Here is a 22,484-nt window from a genome sequence, read left to right as displayed (position 1 = left end):
GTGCATTGTGGGATATCTACACAAAAACTGGTGACGTTTAGGGTCACTCCACAAGGTCACTTTAGTTCACATGTATGTTATCATAATGAGCTGGACTTTGAATTGTAAGACGTGACCGAACTTTCACCGCTTTGCCTTTCGTGAAAGAAAATCTGTAATCGAATACACAAATGCAACCTCCAGCACTATCAAAAGCGGCTCATGCCGAATGGGGTGAGCCTACTTTCATTTCTCTATTCCTAAATTACATCAGTTTCAAGGCGTGATTGAAATGAGAGTTGAGACTTTTGCATATTTTGAATAGCACATTTTCTTTTAACAGCTATATTATTATAGTTTTATGTGAAGGTAGGTGCATATGTTCTAGCCCGTGAATCGTAAACAGTGAACAAGGCGTGCTTGAGTAGAAACATGACAAACGTCGCCCGCCCTTGACAACAGTAGCTGTCGGTTTACTGTATTGCACACGAGGAGAAAAATTCCAACCAATGGAAATGCAGAAACCTGCATATGGTTGACACCATTTTTGTTGCGTTTAATTGGAGGATGGTAAAACATCCTGAAACCTAGATACAAGGAAATTAAATAAAACGATTGTGATCACAGTGATGAGCTGAAAGATTCATTCTAGCACGTCCGAATTTTACAAGTACGGGTAAACAGAGGTGGGCACCGAGGTAATATGACAAAGGTTACAGCATTTGAAATCCAGTAATATAACTGTATCATTAAGTACACTGTAGACAGTCGTTTGTATGCAAGGAGGCATGTCAACCTCTGACTTTTCACTGGAAAATCTCCACCATTTCCTGTATAACTGTGATCTGTAGAAACAGAAACCATGTTTTCATCGGATTGGGATCCTAATGTTAGTCCCATCGACAACAAAAAGATATATATGCGCTGTGAGTTTGTCAATTAATTATTTGGGTGTGTTTGGGATAGGAATTGTATGTTTATGATTTTGTGTACAGTTTAACTGTCATTTTTTCTATTTATTTTGACCTGATATGTCTATGCATATATTTTCATAGCCCAAAGACTTATCTTGGTGTTGGTGTATCGATATAGTACCACCCAGATAAGTCTCTTGATTCTCTATATGCCCACAAAATTTCAGGTTGATCGGAATGTGACTTGCTTTCACGTAGAAGGTTTGTGGCAAACATTACCTTTGATAATGAGTTTATGGTTTAGAGAATATGTATATATTAAATAGCATTGTTCAGTTTGTTGAGTCAGCCATGGTACAGTTTTAAATATTGTAATCATTATTCAGTTCTGATCACATTACTGTGAAGTTGATTCATTGTTGTATTTGCAAATCTAAATGTGATACAAAAATAATGTGAAACTGAAACTATGGGTGTGATTTTCCGAAAAATAAATATTTGCATGAAACTTCAACCCTCACTAGTATTTGTAAGGTTTAGGACCCTAGTAATTAGAAAGTAAAAAGCTGGTAAAAATGTATATAGTTTTACTGGCCAGGAGTTCATGGATGTATGTATGAATGGATTGGAAACCCTGGTACATAAATCTCTGGAATTCAGCCAGATTAGAGCTACATTGTACAATCCGTGACAGCTGACACTGTTTTGTTAGTTTCAAATCCTCACTTGATAATTTAATACTTTTCTTTGTGCTTCAGTCACCAGCAGCATGGGTCGTACTATGCATGCAACAGTGGATGCCACTATCACAGCACTAAGTATACGTAGAGATGCCTCACAGGTAGTGGTAGTAGGACGAAATTGTAAGTATCCATATAATGTCCATATCTCTATTTACCCTTTCTTTATTTTTTCCAGACTGACAAGCATATTTAGATACGAGTTTTCAATTAGTTCTTGTACCATGACCATGGGCTCTCATTACTTACAAGTAACATTTCACCTGTCAATCCAACAGGCTGAATGTTACTTGTAGGTAATTAGAATAGAACCCTTGTTTATGGTACAAAATTAATGTGTTTTACAGACCTGATGAATATATTTAATGCGTTGAAATTATTTGTATTATTTGATCAAATGACCTTGATTAGATGTGTCAAAACCCAAAAATTCTCTGAGTCTGAATATGTACAGGATAGGGAATTTTGAAGCATTTGACCAACATTTGAAAGGACATGGCTACCACATATGCTGTGTCTGTATTTATGGAAGTGAGCATTCTACAATGATCAATAATTGATCCTGGCAGAGACAATTTTGAAATGTGAAAACATTCTCACTTGGATATCTAAAAAAAAAAAAAACTTCACAAAACTACTACATGAGAATTAAGTTGGTAATATGTGTTCTTTCATTTCCAGTATTCAAAATCTATTCCATTGAAGATGAAGAATTTGTTGAGAAAGCTAATCTGAGGGTTGGAAGAATTAATCTCAACTATAGCAGTGCTGATGTTGTATGGCATCCTGTGGATGGTATGTACACCATACATACATGCATCAGTTTACTTGTATGTATCACACATACATCAGCAAACACATACATGCATACTCAACTATAGTAGCGTGGCATAATTCCTGTAGATGGTATATACACTTTACTTACATGTATATACACATGCACAAATGCACATTCATGCACACACACACACACACACACACACACACACACACACACACACACACACACACACACACACACACACACACACACACGCACTGTCACAGACACACACACACACACACAGAAACATACACATACACACACACACACACACACACACACACACACACACACACACACACACACACACACACACACACACACACACACACACATGCCAATTACAGACTTTTTTGTATCCTGTGGATGGCATGTACACCTACATACATGTACATTGACATACTCAGCATAGACATAATACAGCAACATACACTGGAACATGTATGTACAAATCTTCAGTGATAGCAATTATATAATAGAGAATATCAGGTTCTCCTCTTTGCTTGAGTTTAAAACAGGTCGCAGGTTGCAGTAATCAACAGAATATATTGGACCTTGTGTTCTTCAACCTTGCCAAATATTGAATACTTTTATAATTATATATACAGATATGTTATTGTTTGTTTGACATGTTTTTCAATTCAGATAACCTACTGGCTACTGCAGCTACAAATGGTGCTGTCATTACATGGGATCTAGCCAAGGAATCACGGTCCAAACAAGATATGATATTCCATGATCACAAAAGAACTGTCAATAAAGTGTGCTTTCATCCTTCTGAAACTAATGTACTTCTCAGTGGATCCCAAGATGGCTCCATGAAATCATTTGTAAGTTAAGATGAAAAGTTACTGATACAGAAGTTATGATGGATGTTAAGATAGAAATGTATTTGATGAATAAATAAATAAATAAATAAATAAATAAATAAATAGATAAATAAATAAACTATACAGCATTAGACTTGATCAACTTAGATGCATTTTTTACACAGATATTACGGTAGCCAAAAAATGGGTCCTAAGTTACAGATTGTGCCACTTTATAAAGTAGAATTGCACCTCAAGGACCAATTTCCCTCAAACATGGGGGGGGGGGGGGGCATTCACTGTCTTTTTTCAAAGAAATTGGCAACCTTTTATTTTCCCTTGGACTTAACACAGTAGTTGGCGGCCATATTGGATTCTACTTAATTTTGATACCATTTTGGCCTCTATTTAAAAAATTGTGTGTGATCCCTGATTTTTTCCCTTGATTTGAACTGAGAATAGGGTTGTGTTTTTGTGACTTAAGTAAAAGAAAAAGTTTAAACAGTTTATTTCCGAGGTGCGTTCTAAGTATGGTCTGTTTGCTAGTTTGATGAACTCCTATAAACACTACAGTGAAATCAGTAAGATAGATCCAAAGTTTAATGTACTTCATAATATGTGAATTAAAACATGATATTTCATATTTCATAAAAATGTCAATAAGTATATGTATTTTACAAACATAGACTATAATGAGAATTACAAATATGTAATGAGGAAGTAATTTGATCCATAAATAGTAGTGAGTGTGATTTATTGCAGACATTTGAAATTTAATACTGAGAGTTAAAGCATCTTCTATGACAGTTAGATTGGTTGGGTAAATATATATATTGCTACACAATCTGATTACAAGACAACTGTATTCCATTTATACTTTATAGACCACATTTTACATCTTCTGTATTTGCACTTTGCTCCGAGGGACAGGTAAATACAGATGTAAACTTTCAAATAGGATTATCCTAGGCTGTCATGTTCCTAAATAATGCAATGATCAGCTGTGTGCAATTGTAATTCAGTATTTACATTTTGGAGTCTGTAACTTTATCATTTTTACTGGCTGCTTTTGTTTCATATATAAATATTCTATAATTATATTATTCCATTGAATCATCTCAAACAGCTTGTAGGGAACCGTCTCTAGGTATTCAGGTTCAATAAACCTTCATAACATACTAGTGATTTTTTGGTCACCAAAAAATACAAAACTCACCTTAATCAAAGTTAACCATCCTTGATGTGCATTTTTAACTTTTTTGTGTTGATGTAACTTGTACCATGCATTATATATATATATATATATATCATATCATAAAGAGAAAAGATTATAATGTTTGGCCACTGAGGGCAGCATTCAAGAGCAGACTTTAGCAGTATCTAGAATATAGACTATTACAGGCAGTGCCACTTTAATTCTTTTCTTTTACTGTCAGATTTGAACATCATAACCAAAAAAATTGCAGGAACGCAAACCAATAACCTTTTTATTTCATTTACTCTTTGCAGGATTTACGAAAGAAAGAATTGGCTAGTACATTCTATGGGAAATCTGAGAGTGTCCGAGATATCCAATTCTCTCCCGTCCAGTACTTTGTGTTTGCAGCAGCATTTGAAAATGGTAGTGTACAGGTATGTTTTAAAAAAGTCATAACTAATGTATGACACACTTTAGAATTAACAACAAGCTAAGGCTAACACCATAAAAATGATGGATCGGTTGGTCCAGTGGTCAGTTAATTAAAAGGGAAAAAAATGTGTACATTTTGCTGAATCTGCATTTTCGGTGCATAATCATAAATTTAATAGCCTGTTCAATAAATTTGGCCTTCACAGTCAGTGCAGTGCACCCTGAAGGATTCGTGTATATTTCTTGTCATTGTATTAATGTAGAAGTTACTATCCAATTTGAATCATTAGGTGTTGCCATGGTGATATTTGAATTATATATGGTAATTGCATTTGATCAACCTTTGACACAGACATATCCACGTCATGACCTTCAGTATAGTGTTTTGATAAATTTCAGTTTGTGAAAATTCCTATCAAATGAGACAAATATTAAGAAGAAGTGAAGTCAACAACTATTGAATTCTGAAACCCCATTATCTGATGGCTGTGTGTTAATTTGTCTTTGCAGCTTTGGGATATTAGGAGAACTGATAAATACTACCAACAATTTACAGCCCATAGTGGTCCTACATTTAGCTTAGATTGGCACACCGAGGAAAGGAACTGGTTAGCTACTGCAGGAAGAGATAAGACAATCAAAGTAAGTATAGGCCAACCTAGACTATTACTCCATATCCTACACCAACACCCCCCCCCCCCCACACTCCTCCCACCCCCATCTTACTGGCATTTTGAAGCCCATAATAGTCCTATGTTTAGTTTAGATTGGTATACCGAGGAAAGGAACTGTTTAGCTACTACAGGAGGAGATATAACACAGCATATTAGCTATTGACTATAATCCAATTTCCAACCCTACACCCCCATTTTACCCCTAATAGTAACAGAAAATTATAGCCCATAGGAATAAGGTACTATATTTAGTCACAGTCTAGACTGGTATACTCGGGAAAGGAAGTGTTCAGCTACTGCAGGAAGAGATAAGACAATCAAAGTATTAGCTGTTGGTTCAATGAAATGCCATTTCCTCCTCCACCCCCCACCCTCCATACCACACCTCATACTACCAGAAATTTGTAACCCACAGGGGTCCTATATTTAGTCAGGCTAGATTGCTACTCTGAGAAAAAGAATTGGTCAGCTACTGCCAGAAGAGATAGAACACAAAGTAAGTATGAGATGAACCAGCCTTGACAAAAATCCCAATACATCCATAACCACAGTCTAACATAGCCGGCCTGTCTTAAATACATACTGTAAAAAGGAACTAGATTATTACTGCAGGAAGAGATAAGATAGACATTGTGCAAATGAAATTTTCTGAGTGGTTTATTTGAGAGCAGTAAAGTAGGGTATCTGTATGTATAGGCCTTGCATCACTCTCGACGATATCTTTTTATGCATCATTTTAAAACCCTGTATTGCTATATATATATTATGGTGTGTAGACAGACATAAAATTTCACAACTTTCATTTGAATTTTTGTTGGTTTTTTTTGTCACAGATTTGGACAGATCTTGCCTTAAAACCAACTTTGCAGAACACAGTCCAGACTATTGCATCGGTTGCTAGGATAAAATGGCGCCCTCAACGGCGGTATCACATAGCCAGCTGTTCATTACTAGTAGATCATAGTGTCAACATCTGGGACATTAGAAGACCTTATATTCCATTTGCAACTTTTGAAGAACACAAAGATGTAGCCACAGGTATGAAGAAGATAAAAATTGATAGAATTAAAATTAGATTGAAACTTGTGGTTCAACAAAATGGTCAAAATTTAAAATGAAATTAATAATTGATATATCTATGTGATTGCATTTATCCATGTTTATCCAGTGTTCCCCCTCAACCTATAGGGAATAGATTCCACCCTATGTAGAAATTATAGGCCTTGATTGTGATGATAATATGTTCCAGTGTTGTGCAAGTTTTCTGTGTCTTTAACAGATCAAATTAAAGGCACTCAGTAGAGTTCATTCTGTTTCTGTTTCTGTTTCTGTTGTTATATGAAAACATAACCTCTGGTCATACCTACAAAAGCCAAAGCAGGGTGCCCTCAATGGTTGGCACTCGGCTATAGATGCTAATAATGTCATTGCTTGACTAAAATCAGATCCAGAATTAGAACTCCACCAAACTGTAATAAATTAATGTGTGTGTTGTTGACAATTTTCCTCTAACTTTAAACGCCAAAACAAAACATTCTCGTTAATAAACAGACAGGTGAAAATATAATTTCCACCACAATAACAACATGAGGCATACAAACAAGTGTATGTTCATAAAGTTGAATATTTGTTCAATGCATGTGTACTGACACTCTAATCACTACAGACACTAGGTTGTTGTTGTTGTTGTTGTTGTTGTTGTTGTTGTTGTTGTTGTTGTTATTCTTATTATTATTATACAACATATGATGTAGGTATAGTAACAGTAAATATTGTTGTCTTTTCAGGTATTGTATGGAGACATGATCCACACATTTTTCTCTCAGGATCTAAAGATTTAACGTTATATCAACATGTCTTCAGAGATGCCAAGAGACCAGCAGAAACAGCTGTAAGTTTCAGCTGTACTATGTTAATGTAAAGAATGTATGATAATGTCACCAAAGGTAGACTAAGTCAGTTTTACTTTAAGAACATCAATTGATACATGCAAGTAAAATCCACTTTTGACTTTATATATAATGTCTTTAGAGTGACTCAAAGAAGTTTAGAAATCTCTTTAGCCTATGTAAAAGAAAAGTCCAGTTTATATGCTTATTTCTGCCTTTAGTGCATTTGTATTGATTACTTCTATCAACTTACATATGATTTTGTGTATAGTATCTCCATATCTTGTTCAACATTGAAGGAAAGCATTAGCTAAGAAACTCTACTGCACTTGACATGTATTCAGCCATTGGGAAATTTCCTGCAAGGGATTATGGGAAAAAACTTATTTACTCTAATTTCTTGTTGAGACAAATGCTTATATTTATTGCTGTTCAGAATCCAGTTGGTGTGGACATCAACATCTTTGGTGACGTTTGCCATGCGGCTAGTGATATTTTAGGTGGTGGTAATAATAACAGAGGTACTTCCACTGCCAGCTACTCATCAACCAAGTTACCTGCATTCTTTAGAAAGAACCCCGAACCAGAGGAACAAACCAGGGCAGTGTGTAGTACAGTTAATATGTTCAAGAATCAAGACTTAAAGGTATGTTTTCATGTTAGAAAGTTTTAAGTACTTGAAATGGTCTGACTAGTAGAACAGAAATGATACAAGACTTACACTACTGTAAGGAAATGTAAACTGACATTATTAAAGATAAAACTGAAAAAGAGCTTTTGTGTAGATGATAACAAGTGAAAGGTATTTTCAGCTACTTGTATTAGTTTTGTTGTTCATCATTTTCCATGTGCATGAAAAGAAACCTTTGTGTCATACCAGTTATATATGCATGAATATGTGATCTGTGTGTGTCTGTTTCTGTCTGTCTGTCTGTCTGTTTCTGTGCCTCTCTCTCTCTCTCTCTCTCTCTCTCTCTCTCTCTCTCTCTCTCTCTCTCTCTCTCTCTCTCTCTCTCTCTCTCTCTCTCTCTCTCTCTCTCTCTCTCTCTCTCTCTCTCTCTCTCTCTCTCTCTCTCTCTCTCTCTCTCTCTCTCTCTCTCTCTCTCTCTCTCTCTCTCTCTCTGTCATGTCTAGACAGCAAGATCTGTTCCATTAATATCAGACAGTAAGCTACAAAACCAAATTTTAATTTGATTTCATAGTTAAGTATTAAACTATAGAAAGATCTAAACATTGATGTGGTTAGGTTGGTTTTGATTACATAAAAAAAATATATACGCTTGATAATAAACACCACATGGACTTGCTTCAGTTTTCAGATGGATTTTGTAAAAGTGCATTGAACTATCAGCTTACAGGCAGACCATTCACTGAACTGTGTGATCACAATGCCAAGATAGCTCAGGACTTAGACAGACATCAGGTATGTATATGTGTGACCTAGCCTCACAGCAATACAGATACAAATGTATCAGTTTGCATATAGCACTTAACCGAACTGTGCTCAAACTGTATTTTACAATTATTACCCCTCATACAGACCTGTGGCAGCATGACAAAATGTACTTTCATGCAATCCATTGCAGCCTCGGTGACCATATAGGATCGAAGCATTCTCATAACAACAACCGCTATCCTACCAGGTCCCAGCAGTGAGGCTCAAACCTGCAACCTGCAACCTGCAGATTCTAAGCTGGCAACTCAAACATAAACATTCGACTATCATGACTGCACACGTGTACATATCTAGTTTAGAATACTAAGTATAAGTTTTAGGCATTGAACGTCACAAAGACATGATATGGTACTGTAATCTCATCAAATAAACAATAAATCATCTAAACTCAGTAGTAGATGGTATACAAGGAAGCTGAAGGAATCCAAATCAACTTGCAGTCATCATCTTGAAAGTTTACAATTACTGTAAGTAGTCAAATATGATAAAAAAAAAGGAATTTTCAGAAAATTCTGTGGTCAATGGTATACTCTATTACAAGAGGAAGATGTTCAGTAATATCATAGTTTCCAGCTTGCTAGCCCTCATACGCTCCTTATGGACAGTTCTGGAAAAGTTCACTCATTTTGTGAATTCATGTGTGTTTTTGTTTGTAGATTGCTCAGAGCTGGAAGATGTTAAAGTTACTATACAGAGAAACGGTACCATCTACAGCAGCTAGTTTTAGTAGAACTGTGTCTAATACATCAGACAAACAAGATAAAGATGACAAAGGTAATTACAATCAGTGTGTAAGACTTGTAAGACTTCATCACAATTATCAGAAATCATTTTAACATCATATCTGTAGAGATATAAGTGTGTTCTTAAAACACTGCAGCTGTTATCACAAGCAGTCAAGGTGATCACCTAATGTGGCTGATAACCTTTCTCTCTTCTTTTCATCCATACACTCATTTTAGTAGTAGTTCTGTATTTGTTTATTTATTCATTCATTCATTCATTCATTCACCCACCCATGGTTTCCTTCATTGATTCATTCATATATTCTTGAAGTAGAAGGATCTTCTTTGAAAATGAAACATTACCAACAGAAAGGCTTTCTTGAGGAGAGAAAATGGCAGACCTCAATACACATGCACGCGCATCCACACACACACGCGTGTACACACACACACACACACATACATACACACACATATATATATACACACACACACACACACATATACACACACATACACACTTGCATAGTACAGTGTAGACTGATACACAAGCAGACACAAACACACTATCATACCACAATCACAGAAAGCGCCACATAGGAAATGTTATACAAAGTATAAAAACAATTTGTTTATTTTGTTGATAAGGTCGAGGTGAGTCCATCAACCCAAACACTGACATACCAAAGAAAAGTGAGTCCAGGATGGAAGCAAACATTCCTCTAGGTGATTCAACTGGTGTCACTAGTGAAAATGATGAATCAGAGAGTGACTTAGAACATGACAGAGCTCTGACAACATTAGCCAGTGGCTTAACTCAGATGCATGGAGACTTCTTCTTTGGAGATGGTGAAGTAGAAGTATTTGATTATGATAACTATTCTGGAACCGAACCAGGAGATGACTGGACGCTGCCAACTGAAGCCTTCCAGCCAAGGCATGAAATCACTGATAGGTATGTCATTGAGTGTCATAGAGCAAAACAATGTTTTTGGATTTTGGCACTATATAAACTTTGCTGATTGATTGATTGATTGATTGATGTCAAATCCATCTTTACATACATAGCTCAATGCCATCTACCAGCTAGTAAATATCTCACCTCAAGTGTTTACTTTACTCAATCATATGCCATCACCATAAATCTTGACAAGAAAGGAGTGAACCATAGAAAGTGAAAAGGCGTTGATTCATTTTCTGTCAAATTTAGTAAATTTTTAGTTGTTATTCATGCACAATATGGTTTCTCACTTTGTTAGGGCGCCCTCACCTGGTGACCTTCAAGAACGACCAGAATCACCATCAAGGTATGTGCATAATATTGTCTCTCATAAATACAGAATATGTTCCCTTTGTAAATGCCTTCTGTTACTTAATTGCTATGTATGATTGTTACCATAGTAATAAAAATCTTAATTTTTTGCTGTGCCTATATTTTAGAAAACTTAAACCAATTTTCAGTTAAAATTAAGGAAAAAATGGTCACTGAATATAGTGTTAACTCTCTTACATGTAATATGATTGATTTGTACCTGCCCAAACATAGGGGAAAATGGCAATTCTCACATGTGTAACATTTTAGTCATATTTAATAATAATGTTGGGTTCTTATATAGCGCTTTCCCACACCGTGCTCAAAGCGCTTTACAATTTATTACCCCTGGCTCGGATCAGAACGGCACAACGGCCCTTTAGTCTTCCTCAACTCCCCAGGGAGCATACAATCCATTGCAGCCATTTCAGCGCATAGGATTAAAGCCTTCACATTGCAACCTACATCCTACCAGGTCCCCAATTATACAGCTGGGTTAACTGAGGCACAGTCGTGGTTCAAACCTTGCCCAAGGACTTTAGCCACTCAGAAACAAACAGCAGGCATCGACAGGGCTCGAACCTGCAACCTGTAGATTCCAAGCCGGTCACGCTACCCATTCACCCATCATGACTCCACACTCCATTTGGATCATTGCAGGACATATGTAGACGTGCATTGTCATGGCATAGAACAGCTAGAGTCTATGATCTATATTTTCTGTTCAAATGCTTACAACTTGACTTGTGCGTGGTATAACACAGTGTGATTATCAGAAGAGGCTAAATTAGGAAATCTTTGTCCATTTTTCTTACAGTGCCAATGAGTCAGAAACTCTTAGTATAAGTAATCAGTTCCTGTCAGTACCATCAGCTGATCTCAATCCTATAGCTATATCAGCAGTGTTATCTACATCACTACCACCTTGGCAGTTCACACCAAGTGTTGTTGACATGCTGCATTTCTATGCTGAACAGGTGAGGGCAGATAAAGTCTAGGCTCTTTTGGATATGTATTTGAGAAAGAAAAGATGCTACACACTCTTCATGTATATCTTTGCTTCCTAGATGATAGTATGATCAAGGTTTTCATGCAGCTTGAAAGTCCTTGAGTGTTCTGGGATATCAATTTCCTGAAATAAACTTATGTTACCACTCATATTGATACAACCATTTATTTACGATAATAGCATTGTTAGTGGCCAAATATTGAATAGCAGATTGATTGATTGACATGTGATAAGAATATTGATTGACTAATTGATTGATTCATAGGTTTGTTGATTAGTTGGTGGATGGGTGGGCTGGTTAGGGGTTGGTTTGTTGGGCGCGTTGGTGGTAAGATTGGTTGGTTTGGTGGGCAGGGTGCGGGTATGGTGAATGGCTGGCTGGGGGAGTGGTTAGTTGGCTGGTCGATTGGGTTGGTTAAACTGACTCTAGCTGACAATGCAATCTTGTGAATCCATACATCGTAAGTTTATTTCATTTACTCTAATTCTGTACAATTGATATGATTTTCTGTTGCCAGGGTGATGTACAAACAACAGTAACAGCATTAGTAGTTCTCGGAGATCGTATTCGTAGTCATGTCGATGAAACAACGCAAGAAGTTTGGTTTATGGCCTATATTGGTAAGTCACTTGACATGTTTACATCTAGTGCACAATGCAAGACTTCATTTGTATTCATTTATGCTAATTAAATGTGTACTGTATAGATTCTATGACAGTGCTCCATGTGGGTGCAAATATAACATCCTGGGTATTTGGATGATTTCACCATGTTCTCTGCACTGAATGCAATGCAATGGAATGGTTATTATTTGAATTGGTGCACACACATACTACACAGTGTATGGATTTTACAATGAGCACAGAAATGTTCCATGTACACAAAATTATGTGAACACGCTTATATTTGTACAAAAATTGATATTTTGGATAACCATGCATAACTTTATGGAATAGTGATTCTGCATGAGCCAATATTGCAGAGAACATATCTCAACCTGTCGGATGTCTATCCTATCAAAAATAGTAATTGCAATATATATTTTCCCTTTTCAGAATTACTGTGCAGGTTTCAGTTGTGGACAGTGGCAAATGAAATAATTAAACTAAGTAATCATCACACTGTTGGTGCACTGAATCAGGTAAGACACACATATATTACTTTCCATCATGCCAGCAAGCTAGGGAGTCTTCTGTACCATACGCCTACAAAAGATTCCTTTACAATGGAAATATGAGACTAAGCACACAAAGATTCACACAAAGATTCCCTATGTCAGTGTACAAATGCAAAGAGCCTGATCAATGCTGACAGATATGAAACTTATTTATTGGGCCAATATTTTCAGACTTTGGCATTATAAGCATGTAATTTTCTACCCTTTCTATACGAATAACTTGAGAGCAATGCATCAGATAAAAGAAATGGACAACAGATTTGGAAAGAGCAAAAAAAAAAGCCAGATATCTCTCCTGACAAGACATTGCATGGGTAATTTTAACAATCCAAACACATATTTACTGATTGTGTGTTGATTCTTACTTCTTCTAGGCTTCCACTACAATCCATACAAATTGTAATAAGTGTTGTAAAGCATTACCAAGCAGTGGATGGATGTGTAGACGATGTCGTAGTATAACTAATACTTGCACCATATGGTAAGTAAAATCGCTAATACGTCTTTGTATGGTAAGTAGACCCACCAACATTTGTTCTATTTGGTAAGTAAAATCACAAAAAACTTGTGCTACTTAATAAGTTAAATCACAACCATCTGTCTGTGTCTGCGTGTGTGTGTGTGTGTGTGTGTGTGTGTGTGTATTCAAAAACACAAGTTTTACTCTGTCTCAAAACAAATTTACAAAATGTGGAAATGATGATAGGGTTTAGAAGTATCCAGTCATTTGAATCTCCTGTGTGAATGTGTAACCCACAAAATTTAGATTAATGGGCATGATGCTAGGGTCCTTATTGTGTCATGTAATCTTTGTGTTCTCTTCCAGCCACCACATAGTCAAAAGCTTGTATGTATGGTACCAGGGCTGTAGCCATGGTGGGCATTTTTATAACATAAACTTTATGTTCTCTTCCAGCCACCACGTAGTGAAAGGCTTGTATGTATGGTGCCAGGGCTGTAGTCATGGTGGACACTTAAACCACATAGAAGAATGGTTAAAGGTCAGTCCATGGTGTCCAGCTGGATGTGGTCATCGTTGTGAATACAGCTAATGGAGAAACCTAAATGATATTAGACAATGTAAATACTTGTAAATACTGTACAGAGAATAGACTATTGAGTGCTGGGTGTTATTTTTATAGTCAATCTGAAAGATGATGGAGGATGGAAAGTTTTATTCAAAATCTTGGATCAGATATTTAAAATATAAATATGAGTATCATGAGAATCCAAAGTACTTAGTTTGGACAAAATGATACAAAGTTGAGGACAGTACATGTAGCTGAAATATGTGGCACAAATGTAGATATATTGCTTACAGAATAAATCGTGATTGTCTTTATGTAGAAAAAAATACATGTTGGTTTGTAGAAAAAAGGAGGAGAAAAGTTGGTCAGGTCTAGGACTTGAACCCAAGACCCTCCAATTACATTGTACAACTACTCAACCAGCTTTCACCATCAAATATTTTCAAGTTAGTTAATTCTTGAAATTTTAAGAAAACTTGTTCTTATTTTTATCAGCATTTACACTAAACATGATAATAAAACTTAATTTTCTCGACAAACAAGCAATTATAATACAAGTTGTTAGACCAATATGGCACAGTCTGCTTGGATTTTTGTACATAAAGAATGTACTAGTCGATAACAGGTGCTAGAGAAGAGTTTCTGATTTTTTCATAACTGCCATATTCTGCTTTGTATATTTGAAATATTGCTGTTTCGTTCATAAATGTATCCTTTTTTTGAAACAATACAAAGTGTATTTGAAACTAATAAAAGATTTCACATGTATACAAATGTTGTAAAGATGAGTTTGTAATACTACAGTATATCACAATATATATGTGCACTTAGCCAAACCAAATATTCCCTCCATGTATTTTTGCAGCAACTAACACCAAACACATAGTATAGGACAAAAAGGAAGCTTTTAATACAAATACCATGCATTCCATACTAGCAGTGAAAATAAGATGAGAACAACAGTTTAATATCATGTGATCTTTATTGCAGATGTTGATCATGACAATATGAGAAAACAGACGATCGTTGCCTCGATGAGAATTGTCCGAAAACTGAGACCGTTATTGTGTGGATAATCAAATACTTGGCGGGGCCATGGGGGTGGGGGTATATGGAAGCTGAATACTAGTAAATGAGCCATGTTTACGCATGTGTCCCATACTAAGTATGAAACATATTAAATCATAATATTTTAGCGAATCTTGGTATGCTCCATCACACCATAACACAGAATGTTAGACCATATATATATATATATATATTACGCTCTGCCACTGCGGTATAGAGCACTGTCTTAGCAGATTGATACTCACCGAGTTATTTATATATATATATATATATATATATATATATATATATATATATATATATATATATATAGTAAATAGTATCAAACTCGTAGAATAGAGTGCTCGATGCTTGGGTAAGCAGGGCGGGAATAATCAAAGTAGGTTGGTTGGAACTTGAGGTGCTTGGTTGTAACTCCGAGTTTCACGCTCAATGCGTTCATCAGACAACAGTTGATAGACAGTTGTCTGATGAACGCATTGAGCGTGAAACTCGGAGTTACAACCAAGCACCTCAAGTTCCAACCAACCAAGTTCCAACCAACCTACTTTGATTATATATATATATATATATATATATATATATATATATATATATATATATATATATATATATATATATATATATATATATATATATATATATATATATATATATATATATATATATATATATATATATACAAAAATGTATATATATTTTAGAAGCACTTCATCAGATACTGATGTCCCCTCAATTCGGTCAGAATTGTATCCTGAATATTAATCTTTATATATATGCATAAGTCTGATCGTTCTTTACATATCTTCTGGCTATTAATTCTGGATAATGCAAACTAGCTACTGCCAGATGGTTACCAAACATATCCTCGCTCTTGTGCACTTGACAGACTATGCTAATAGTTTGACATCATTGTTGAACATGTCGGTGACAACAACAGTTGTTTTGTTGTTGTTTTCAGAGATAGCAATACAGCAGGGATTCACAACTCCAAGCTCATGGTCACCAATTTGACAGATAAATCTCCCCCACTTATCAAATTTCTGAATGCGACTGTTCCCAGAATCACACACGTAAATGCTATCATCTCTGTCTGTGGCAATCCCATAGGGGCAATATAACTGTCCTTCTTTCTGTCCCATGCTTCCAAAACTGAATTTGAACCCGCCATCCCATGTGAACACCTGAATTCGGTGATTACCATATTCTGAAACAATTACATCACCCTTGCTGTTGATAGTTACATATCCCGGATAACTAAACTGACCAATCCCGTTCCCCCTTGTGCCAAAGGATTTTACATGCTTTAAACTATCCATATCAAGTATATGGATACATCCTGCTTGGAAATCAGTAACATATAACAATGACCTCACACTATTACGACCAATTCCACATGGTGCCTGAAATAAATCTTTCCCAACAATGTCAAGAAAATTTCCCATGGTGTCACATTTTACAACTCTGTTGTTGCCACCTTTCAAAAGGGTGTCTGTTGCTGTATCCCATAGTCCCCCATCTGTAAAGTAAAATATGCCGTCCTGATCATGAGACATGGTAATATCTATGGGAAATATGGGTCTCCGAAGGAATGGCGCTCGGATCGATTTCTTATGTTGGCCCTTTGTGCTAACGATTTGTAGGCGACAGTTATCAAAATCTGCCACTATTAGGTCATTGTCTTTGTTAACAATTATCCCGAATGGACTCTTGAAGTACCCTGGCTTAGTACCCGGTCCCCCAAATGATCTGGATAATTTCAATGACGCACGGACATGAAGAGGGCATGGTGAACCCTGGACATGAAGACCATTAGTCGTCACAGATAAACTATGTCGACCTTCTACGCAAGGTTCAAGTTTTACTACATAACATTCGTGTTGTAATTTGTCTGTGGACACGGTCTTTATAACATCAAGTATTTGTGTGTGATCATTTGGAAGTCTAAGTTCTGCCTTTAGCCCATTGCAGAAACATAATGCCCCAGTATTTGTACTATTGGTATGTAGTGGGATGAGGAGCCTTTCACCAAGTCGAACCGACGATGGTATGTCCTCCCTAATCACAGATGGTTCATTATGACATCTTGCAGCCGCAGCTGAAAATAAATTCAAAGAATCATTTCAATATCTTATAAAATGATAAAATAGTTTAATGTTACTTGTAAAGAATAGTATAAGTTGAGTGACAAGACATCGACAAGGACGACCCTTTGTGAATTGTGGAACTGAGATATCACGTGATTTTAGTTCACATGATCTCTAGTTTTACAACGTAAGAGGTTCTTTGCGATTATATAAAAAAAATGGTATGTAAAAGCTTTTTTTATACACGAATGTACCGAGTGGGAAATACTCTATTTTACTCACTGATTGGATTTGACTTGATACATAAGACCAATATTCCCGCCCACACATGTAATGTTCAAAATATAACAAACATTGAAAACTAATCTGATATATAACCAAAAGATTATCTCAAAGGAACAGTGACCTTCGTAAACGTCTCAATTAGCAGTAATAACTCATGGTGTTTTGAAATTGGGATATATATCGAGGCATACACGTCTTATGGACGTACTTTGTCAGGAACCAAACATTACTTACAAGCAAGGTTGCGGATCATATATTGATGTTGTGTTACTATCCCCATCACGGTATCCATTTTAGTAACGAGATGGGACATCTTTTCATCAATGTAATCTCTAAGGCTCGTTGTATTTTCCTCTGTCATCTTTTGCATTTCCTGCATCATCTCCATTTTTGTTGTTTCTATGGTGACAGCACTACTTGCAACCAAATCACCCACTTCTCCGAGAGTTCCATCAACGTCAGCAAGTTTCTGATTATAATTATCGAGTTTAGCATCAACCCCTTCAAGTAGTGTTTTGAGTTCAATATCAGCTTGTGCCCACTCTTTCAATTCCAGAACACATCTTTGTTCCAAGTCACTGTCAGTGGTGTCTTGTTTGAATTTCTCGATATCATCCCTGTCAGCGCCGAGACGAACTAACACCTCGCTGATCGCCTTCCAGTAGTTTTCGTATTTACCGTCTTCAATATTTAGGTTATGACTATGATAAAGTTTATTTCGATACCACTTTATCCTTACAATGTCAGCTTCTACAGAATAGTCATTCTGGTGAGGTAAAGTATCCCAACCAGCAGCTGGGCGGTTTAAACTGCAAATATTTCGTAAGAGAATAACTAGCAATGTAATGTCGAAATTCATACATGACACTAAGTTGGTTGGTATCGGATAGATCATATTCCAGCATTTATGAGTTATTGTTTTCTTTGTCAAGAGGTTTTGCAATTTTTGTTTAATAACTGGTTGTGCCAGGATATTTGGCAGGACATAAGGTGGATGAATATTGTTGAAAACATATCGTAGTGCCCTCGTACCCCCTCCTACAAGAAGTCGACAAAGACGGACATAGTTTGTTCTTCCATGCGTTGTTTGAAGTTCAGCCGACAGTCCAAAATTTGATGCCATCTTGAAGACTGCGAAAAAAGGGGAAAAGGGAGAAATGTTATATTTTTGTACTGTTATTTTGGGTACGTACTCACGTGATACACAAAGATATGTTTAATTGTGATGTTCGAAGGAATATCTAACTTAATAATTACATCAATTATGACAAACAGACAGACACAGACAGTGTTGTCTTCATTATTCATGTCTCCATTGTTACAACATATTTACATACAACTGATCCGTGTACTTTGCCTAAACACACAAACGTATACGACCATAAAACCACCTGTTGACGTACGAAGAAACTTTGCTGTTATGGGAACAAATGTATTGTTATCATATTTGGTCTAATGAAGTACATATAATACAAAAATCAACTAAATTATCAACAGTAAAAAAATAGGGCTGGCCGCCGAAGAGAGTAAACGCCCTGATTTTATACGTATTCTATTCTCTACAGTATACAGTATACAAAGCCTGCAAGGGGAATCCCCTCCAACGTCTGTTAGACTGGTACTGTTTCCCCTACAGTACCAGCAGTCTCTTATCTCGACAAAGTGACTGTTAAGAAAAAAAAACCCGACAGATTTAACATCCAAAAAGTAATCAGTAACTAGTTCGACAACCAAAGTTTAAGTACTTGAGGATAATATTGAAATGTTACCTGGTAAATTGTAGTCACCAGTGGATACCCATAGACCATTACCACTGCAGTGAATGTGTATTTAGTCTGTGATTAAAGCCTTGGAATAAAGGTGACATCATACTTCTTTGTTGTAAAAATGCATCATGGGATACTTGCTGATAAGCGCCTGAGTGACAAACAGCTATCACGCGGTCTTAAACTATTGTACATGCATGTATAGACACACACTTTCATATATCAAAAAAAAAAAAAACGTGTGTGTGTGTGTGTGCGTGCGTGTGTCTGTTGCGTGTGTACGTACACAAACACGTCATTCTTGTGAATGGCATCATACATTACTTTCACAATTTCATAATTACTGAATTCATAGTTACCAATATGTAGTTTCTGTAACTCGGTCACACACACACACACACACACACACACACACACACACACACACACACACACACACACACACTTCTCGATTATAGCACTACTGACCTCAGTTCAGTTGAGCTAAAAAATCATTTTGGATAGCAGAATAGTGTAGTACTAGTAGCGTTAGTCCTTCAAGTCTACAGATATAGGCTATAAATGTAGAAATGGTGGGCCGTAGTAACTTGTGTATTGTCAGTATTCTGATCATTAATGATAGCACTTTCTTCAGAAAGTGACAATTGTGTCGATTACATGTAATATTAGTGACTCCTTCACAACTCCATGACACAATATGCAATAATGTGCTAGTTATTTCCCCCCCCCCCCCCGACATGAAGTTCAGTTTGTTTAATCAGATGTCTCAGATTCACCAGTATAAAGGACTACTACTACCGTATGTCAATGAACTTTCAATGGTTAGTTATTACATGTAATCAAGTACAGATTTGGTTGTTTTCTTGTTGGTTTATTATTTCAGTTAATACTTGTTGTTTACCTCTCATATTTACAAAATGTTTGTATAGTTACACTTGGTAGTCTTTTGTTCTACTCTACATCATCAGTCATTAAATGAAACACTGAAACATTCTATCAATCTACCCAGCCACATGACTACATGAAGGGCTAGCCACATGATCAATCTACTCAGCCACATGACTAAATACATGAAGGGTTACCCACATGATCAATCTACTCAGCCACATGACTAAATACATGAAGGGTTACCCACATGATCAATCTACCCAGCCACATGACTAAATACATGAAGGGCTTAGCCACATGATCAATCTACTCAGCCACATGACTAAATACATGAAGGGCTTAGCAACATGATCAATCTACTCTGCCACATGACTAAATACATGAAGGGCTAGCCACATGATCAATCTACCCAGCCACATGACTAAATACATGAAGGGCTTAGCCACATGATCAATCTACTCAGCCACATGACTAAATACATGAAGGGCTTAGCAACATGATCAATCTACTCAGCCACATGACTAAATACATGAAGGGCTATCCACATGATCAATCTACCCAGCCACATGACTAAATACATGAAGGGCTAGCCACATGATCAATCTACCCAGCCACATGACTAAATACATGAAGGGCTAGCCACATGATCAATCTACCCAGCCACATGACTAAATACATGAAGGGCTAGCCACATGATCAATCTACCCAGCCACATGATCAATCTACCCAGCCACATGACTAAATACATGAAGGGCGAGCCACATGATCTATCTACTCAGCCACATGACTAAATACATGAAGGGCTAGCCACATGATCAATCTACTCAGCCACATGACTAAATACATGAAGGGCTAGCCACATGATCAATCTACCCAGCCACATGACTAAATACATGAAGGGCTAGCCACATGATCAATCTACTCAACCACATGACTAAATACATGAAGGGCTAGCCACATGATCAATCTACTCAGCCACATGACTAAATACATGAAGGGCTAGCCACATGATCAATCTACCCAGCCACATGACTAAATACATGAAGGGCTAGCCACATGATCAATCTACTCAACCACATGACTAAATACATGAAGGGCTAGCCACATGATCAATCTACTCAGCCACATGACTAAATACATGAAGGGCTAGCCACATGATCAATCTACTCAACCACATGACAAAATACATGACGGGTTAGCCACATGGTGTGAACTAGGCACAACATGTAATATATATGTAGGGCTATACCCACATTGTGCAAAAATATGGCTAGCCACATGGCATGTAAAATACATGAAGGACTAGCCACATGATGTAAATTACATGTATGGCTAGCAACGTGAAGATCGTGTGTCAAGCTACATAAAATATGTGAGATACATGTATGGCTAGCAACATGTGAAAGATCGTGTATGTCAAGCTACATAAATATGTGCGATACATGTATGGCTAGCAACATGTGAAAGATCGTGTATGTCAAGCTACATAAAATATGTGAGGTACATGTATGGCTAGCAACATGTGAAGATCGTGTGTCACGCTACATAAAATATGTGAGATACATATATGGCTAGCACCATGTGAAGATCGTGTGTCATGCTACATAAAATATGTGAGATAAATGTATGGCTAGCAACATGTGAAGATCGTGTGTCACGCTACATAAAATATGTGAGATACATGTATGGCTATATTGCACAAAAATGCAGGAGTTTAATAGTTAAACAGCAAAACTTACATGGCCCATGACTAAGAAATTATCATCCTTATATTATATTACAAAGTTAACAAAAACTTAAACAGTGCAGGTAATATCATCAATGATTCGTCACAATTCTAACAAAATTTGATGACATTCCATTTTAAGTATTAACAATTTGTTTTTTCGTCATCTCTATAAAAGGGCACGGCATTTGTCACACACGGCTTAAGTCAAGTGTTTGTCATTTATTAATACAATCTGCCACATCCTATCTCAACTGTTTGTCACTTTGTTTACAGCCCAGACACACTCTATATGTATGTCACCTGCTGGATGTATGTTGTTTTTTATACTAGTCCAAGTGTCTGTCAAATGTGATATCACTGTTTCATTACTTTCTAAATTATCATATTCACGGAGTTGACTATCACCATGAAATTACTTTTCAAATAACATAAAAACATCAAAATACAGAGACACGTTAAAAACAAATGGACATTACTGTACCAATAATTAAAACA

General features: G+C 36.5%; 1 protein-coding gene across 2 annotated transcripts; it reads left to right on the top strand.

The window, feature by feature from the left end:
• The first annotated feature begins 73 nt into the window (after nucleotides 1–73).
• Nucleotides 74–14,822, top strand: LOC144433879 (GATOR2 complex protein WDR24-like). Of its 2 annotated transcripts, none has more exons than XM_078122272.1 (18): nucleotides 74–213; nucleotides 1,652–1,756; nucleotides 2,315–2,428; nucleotides 3,102–3,286; nucleotides 4,775–4,897; nucleotides 5,406–5,537; nucleotides 6,403–6,607; nucleotides 7,357–7,460; nucleotides 7,895–8,104; nucleotides 8,771–8,881; nucleotides 9,571–9,688; nucleotides 10,288–10,594; nucleotides 10,899–10,946; nucleotides 11,769–11,928; nucleotides 12,479–12,581; nucleotides 13,017–13,102; nucleotides 13,513–13,619; nucleotides 14,055–14,822. In XM_078122272.1, exons 1-18 carry the CDS (start codon nucleotides 171–173, stop codon nucleotides 14,188–14,190), a joined length of 2,397 nt encoding a protein of 798 aa, XP_077978398.1. In that variant the 5' UTR covers nucleotides 74–170; the 3' UTR covers nucleotides 14,191–14,822. The 2 variants fall into 2 exon arrangements, with proteins under 2 accessions (XP_077978398.1, XP_077978397.1); XM_078122271.1 differs by lacking the exon at nucleotides 74–213 and adding an exon at nucleotides 825–905.
• The last annotated feature ends 7,662 nt before the right edge of the window (nucleotides 14,823–22,484 follow it).

This window comes from Glandiceps talaboti, chromosome 4 (genome assembly GCF_964340395.1).
Source record: "Glandiceps talaboti chromosome 4, keGlaTala1.1, whole genome shotgun sequence".
Taxonomy (NCBI): Eukaryota; Metazoa; Hemichordata; class Enteropneusta; family Spengelidae; genus Glandiceps; species Glandiceps talaboti.
This window is presented reverse-complemented; position numbering and strand designations above follow the sequence as displayed.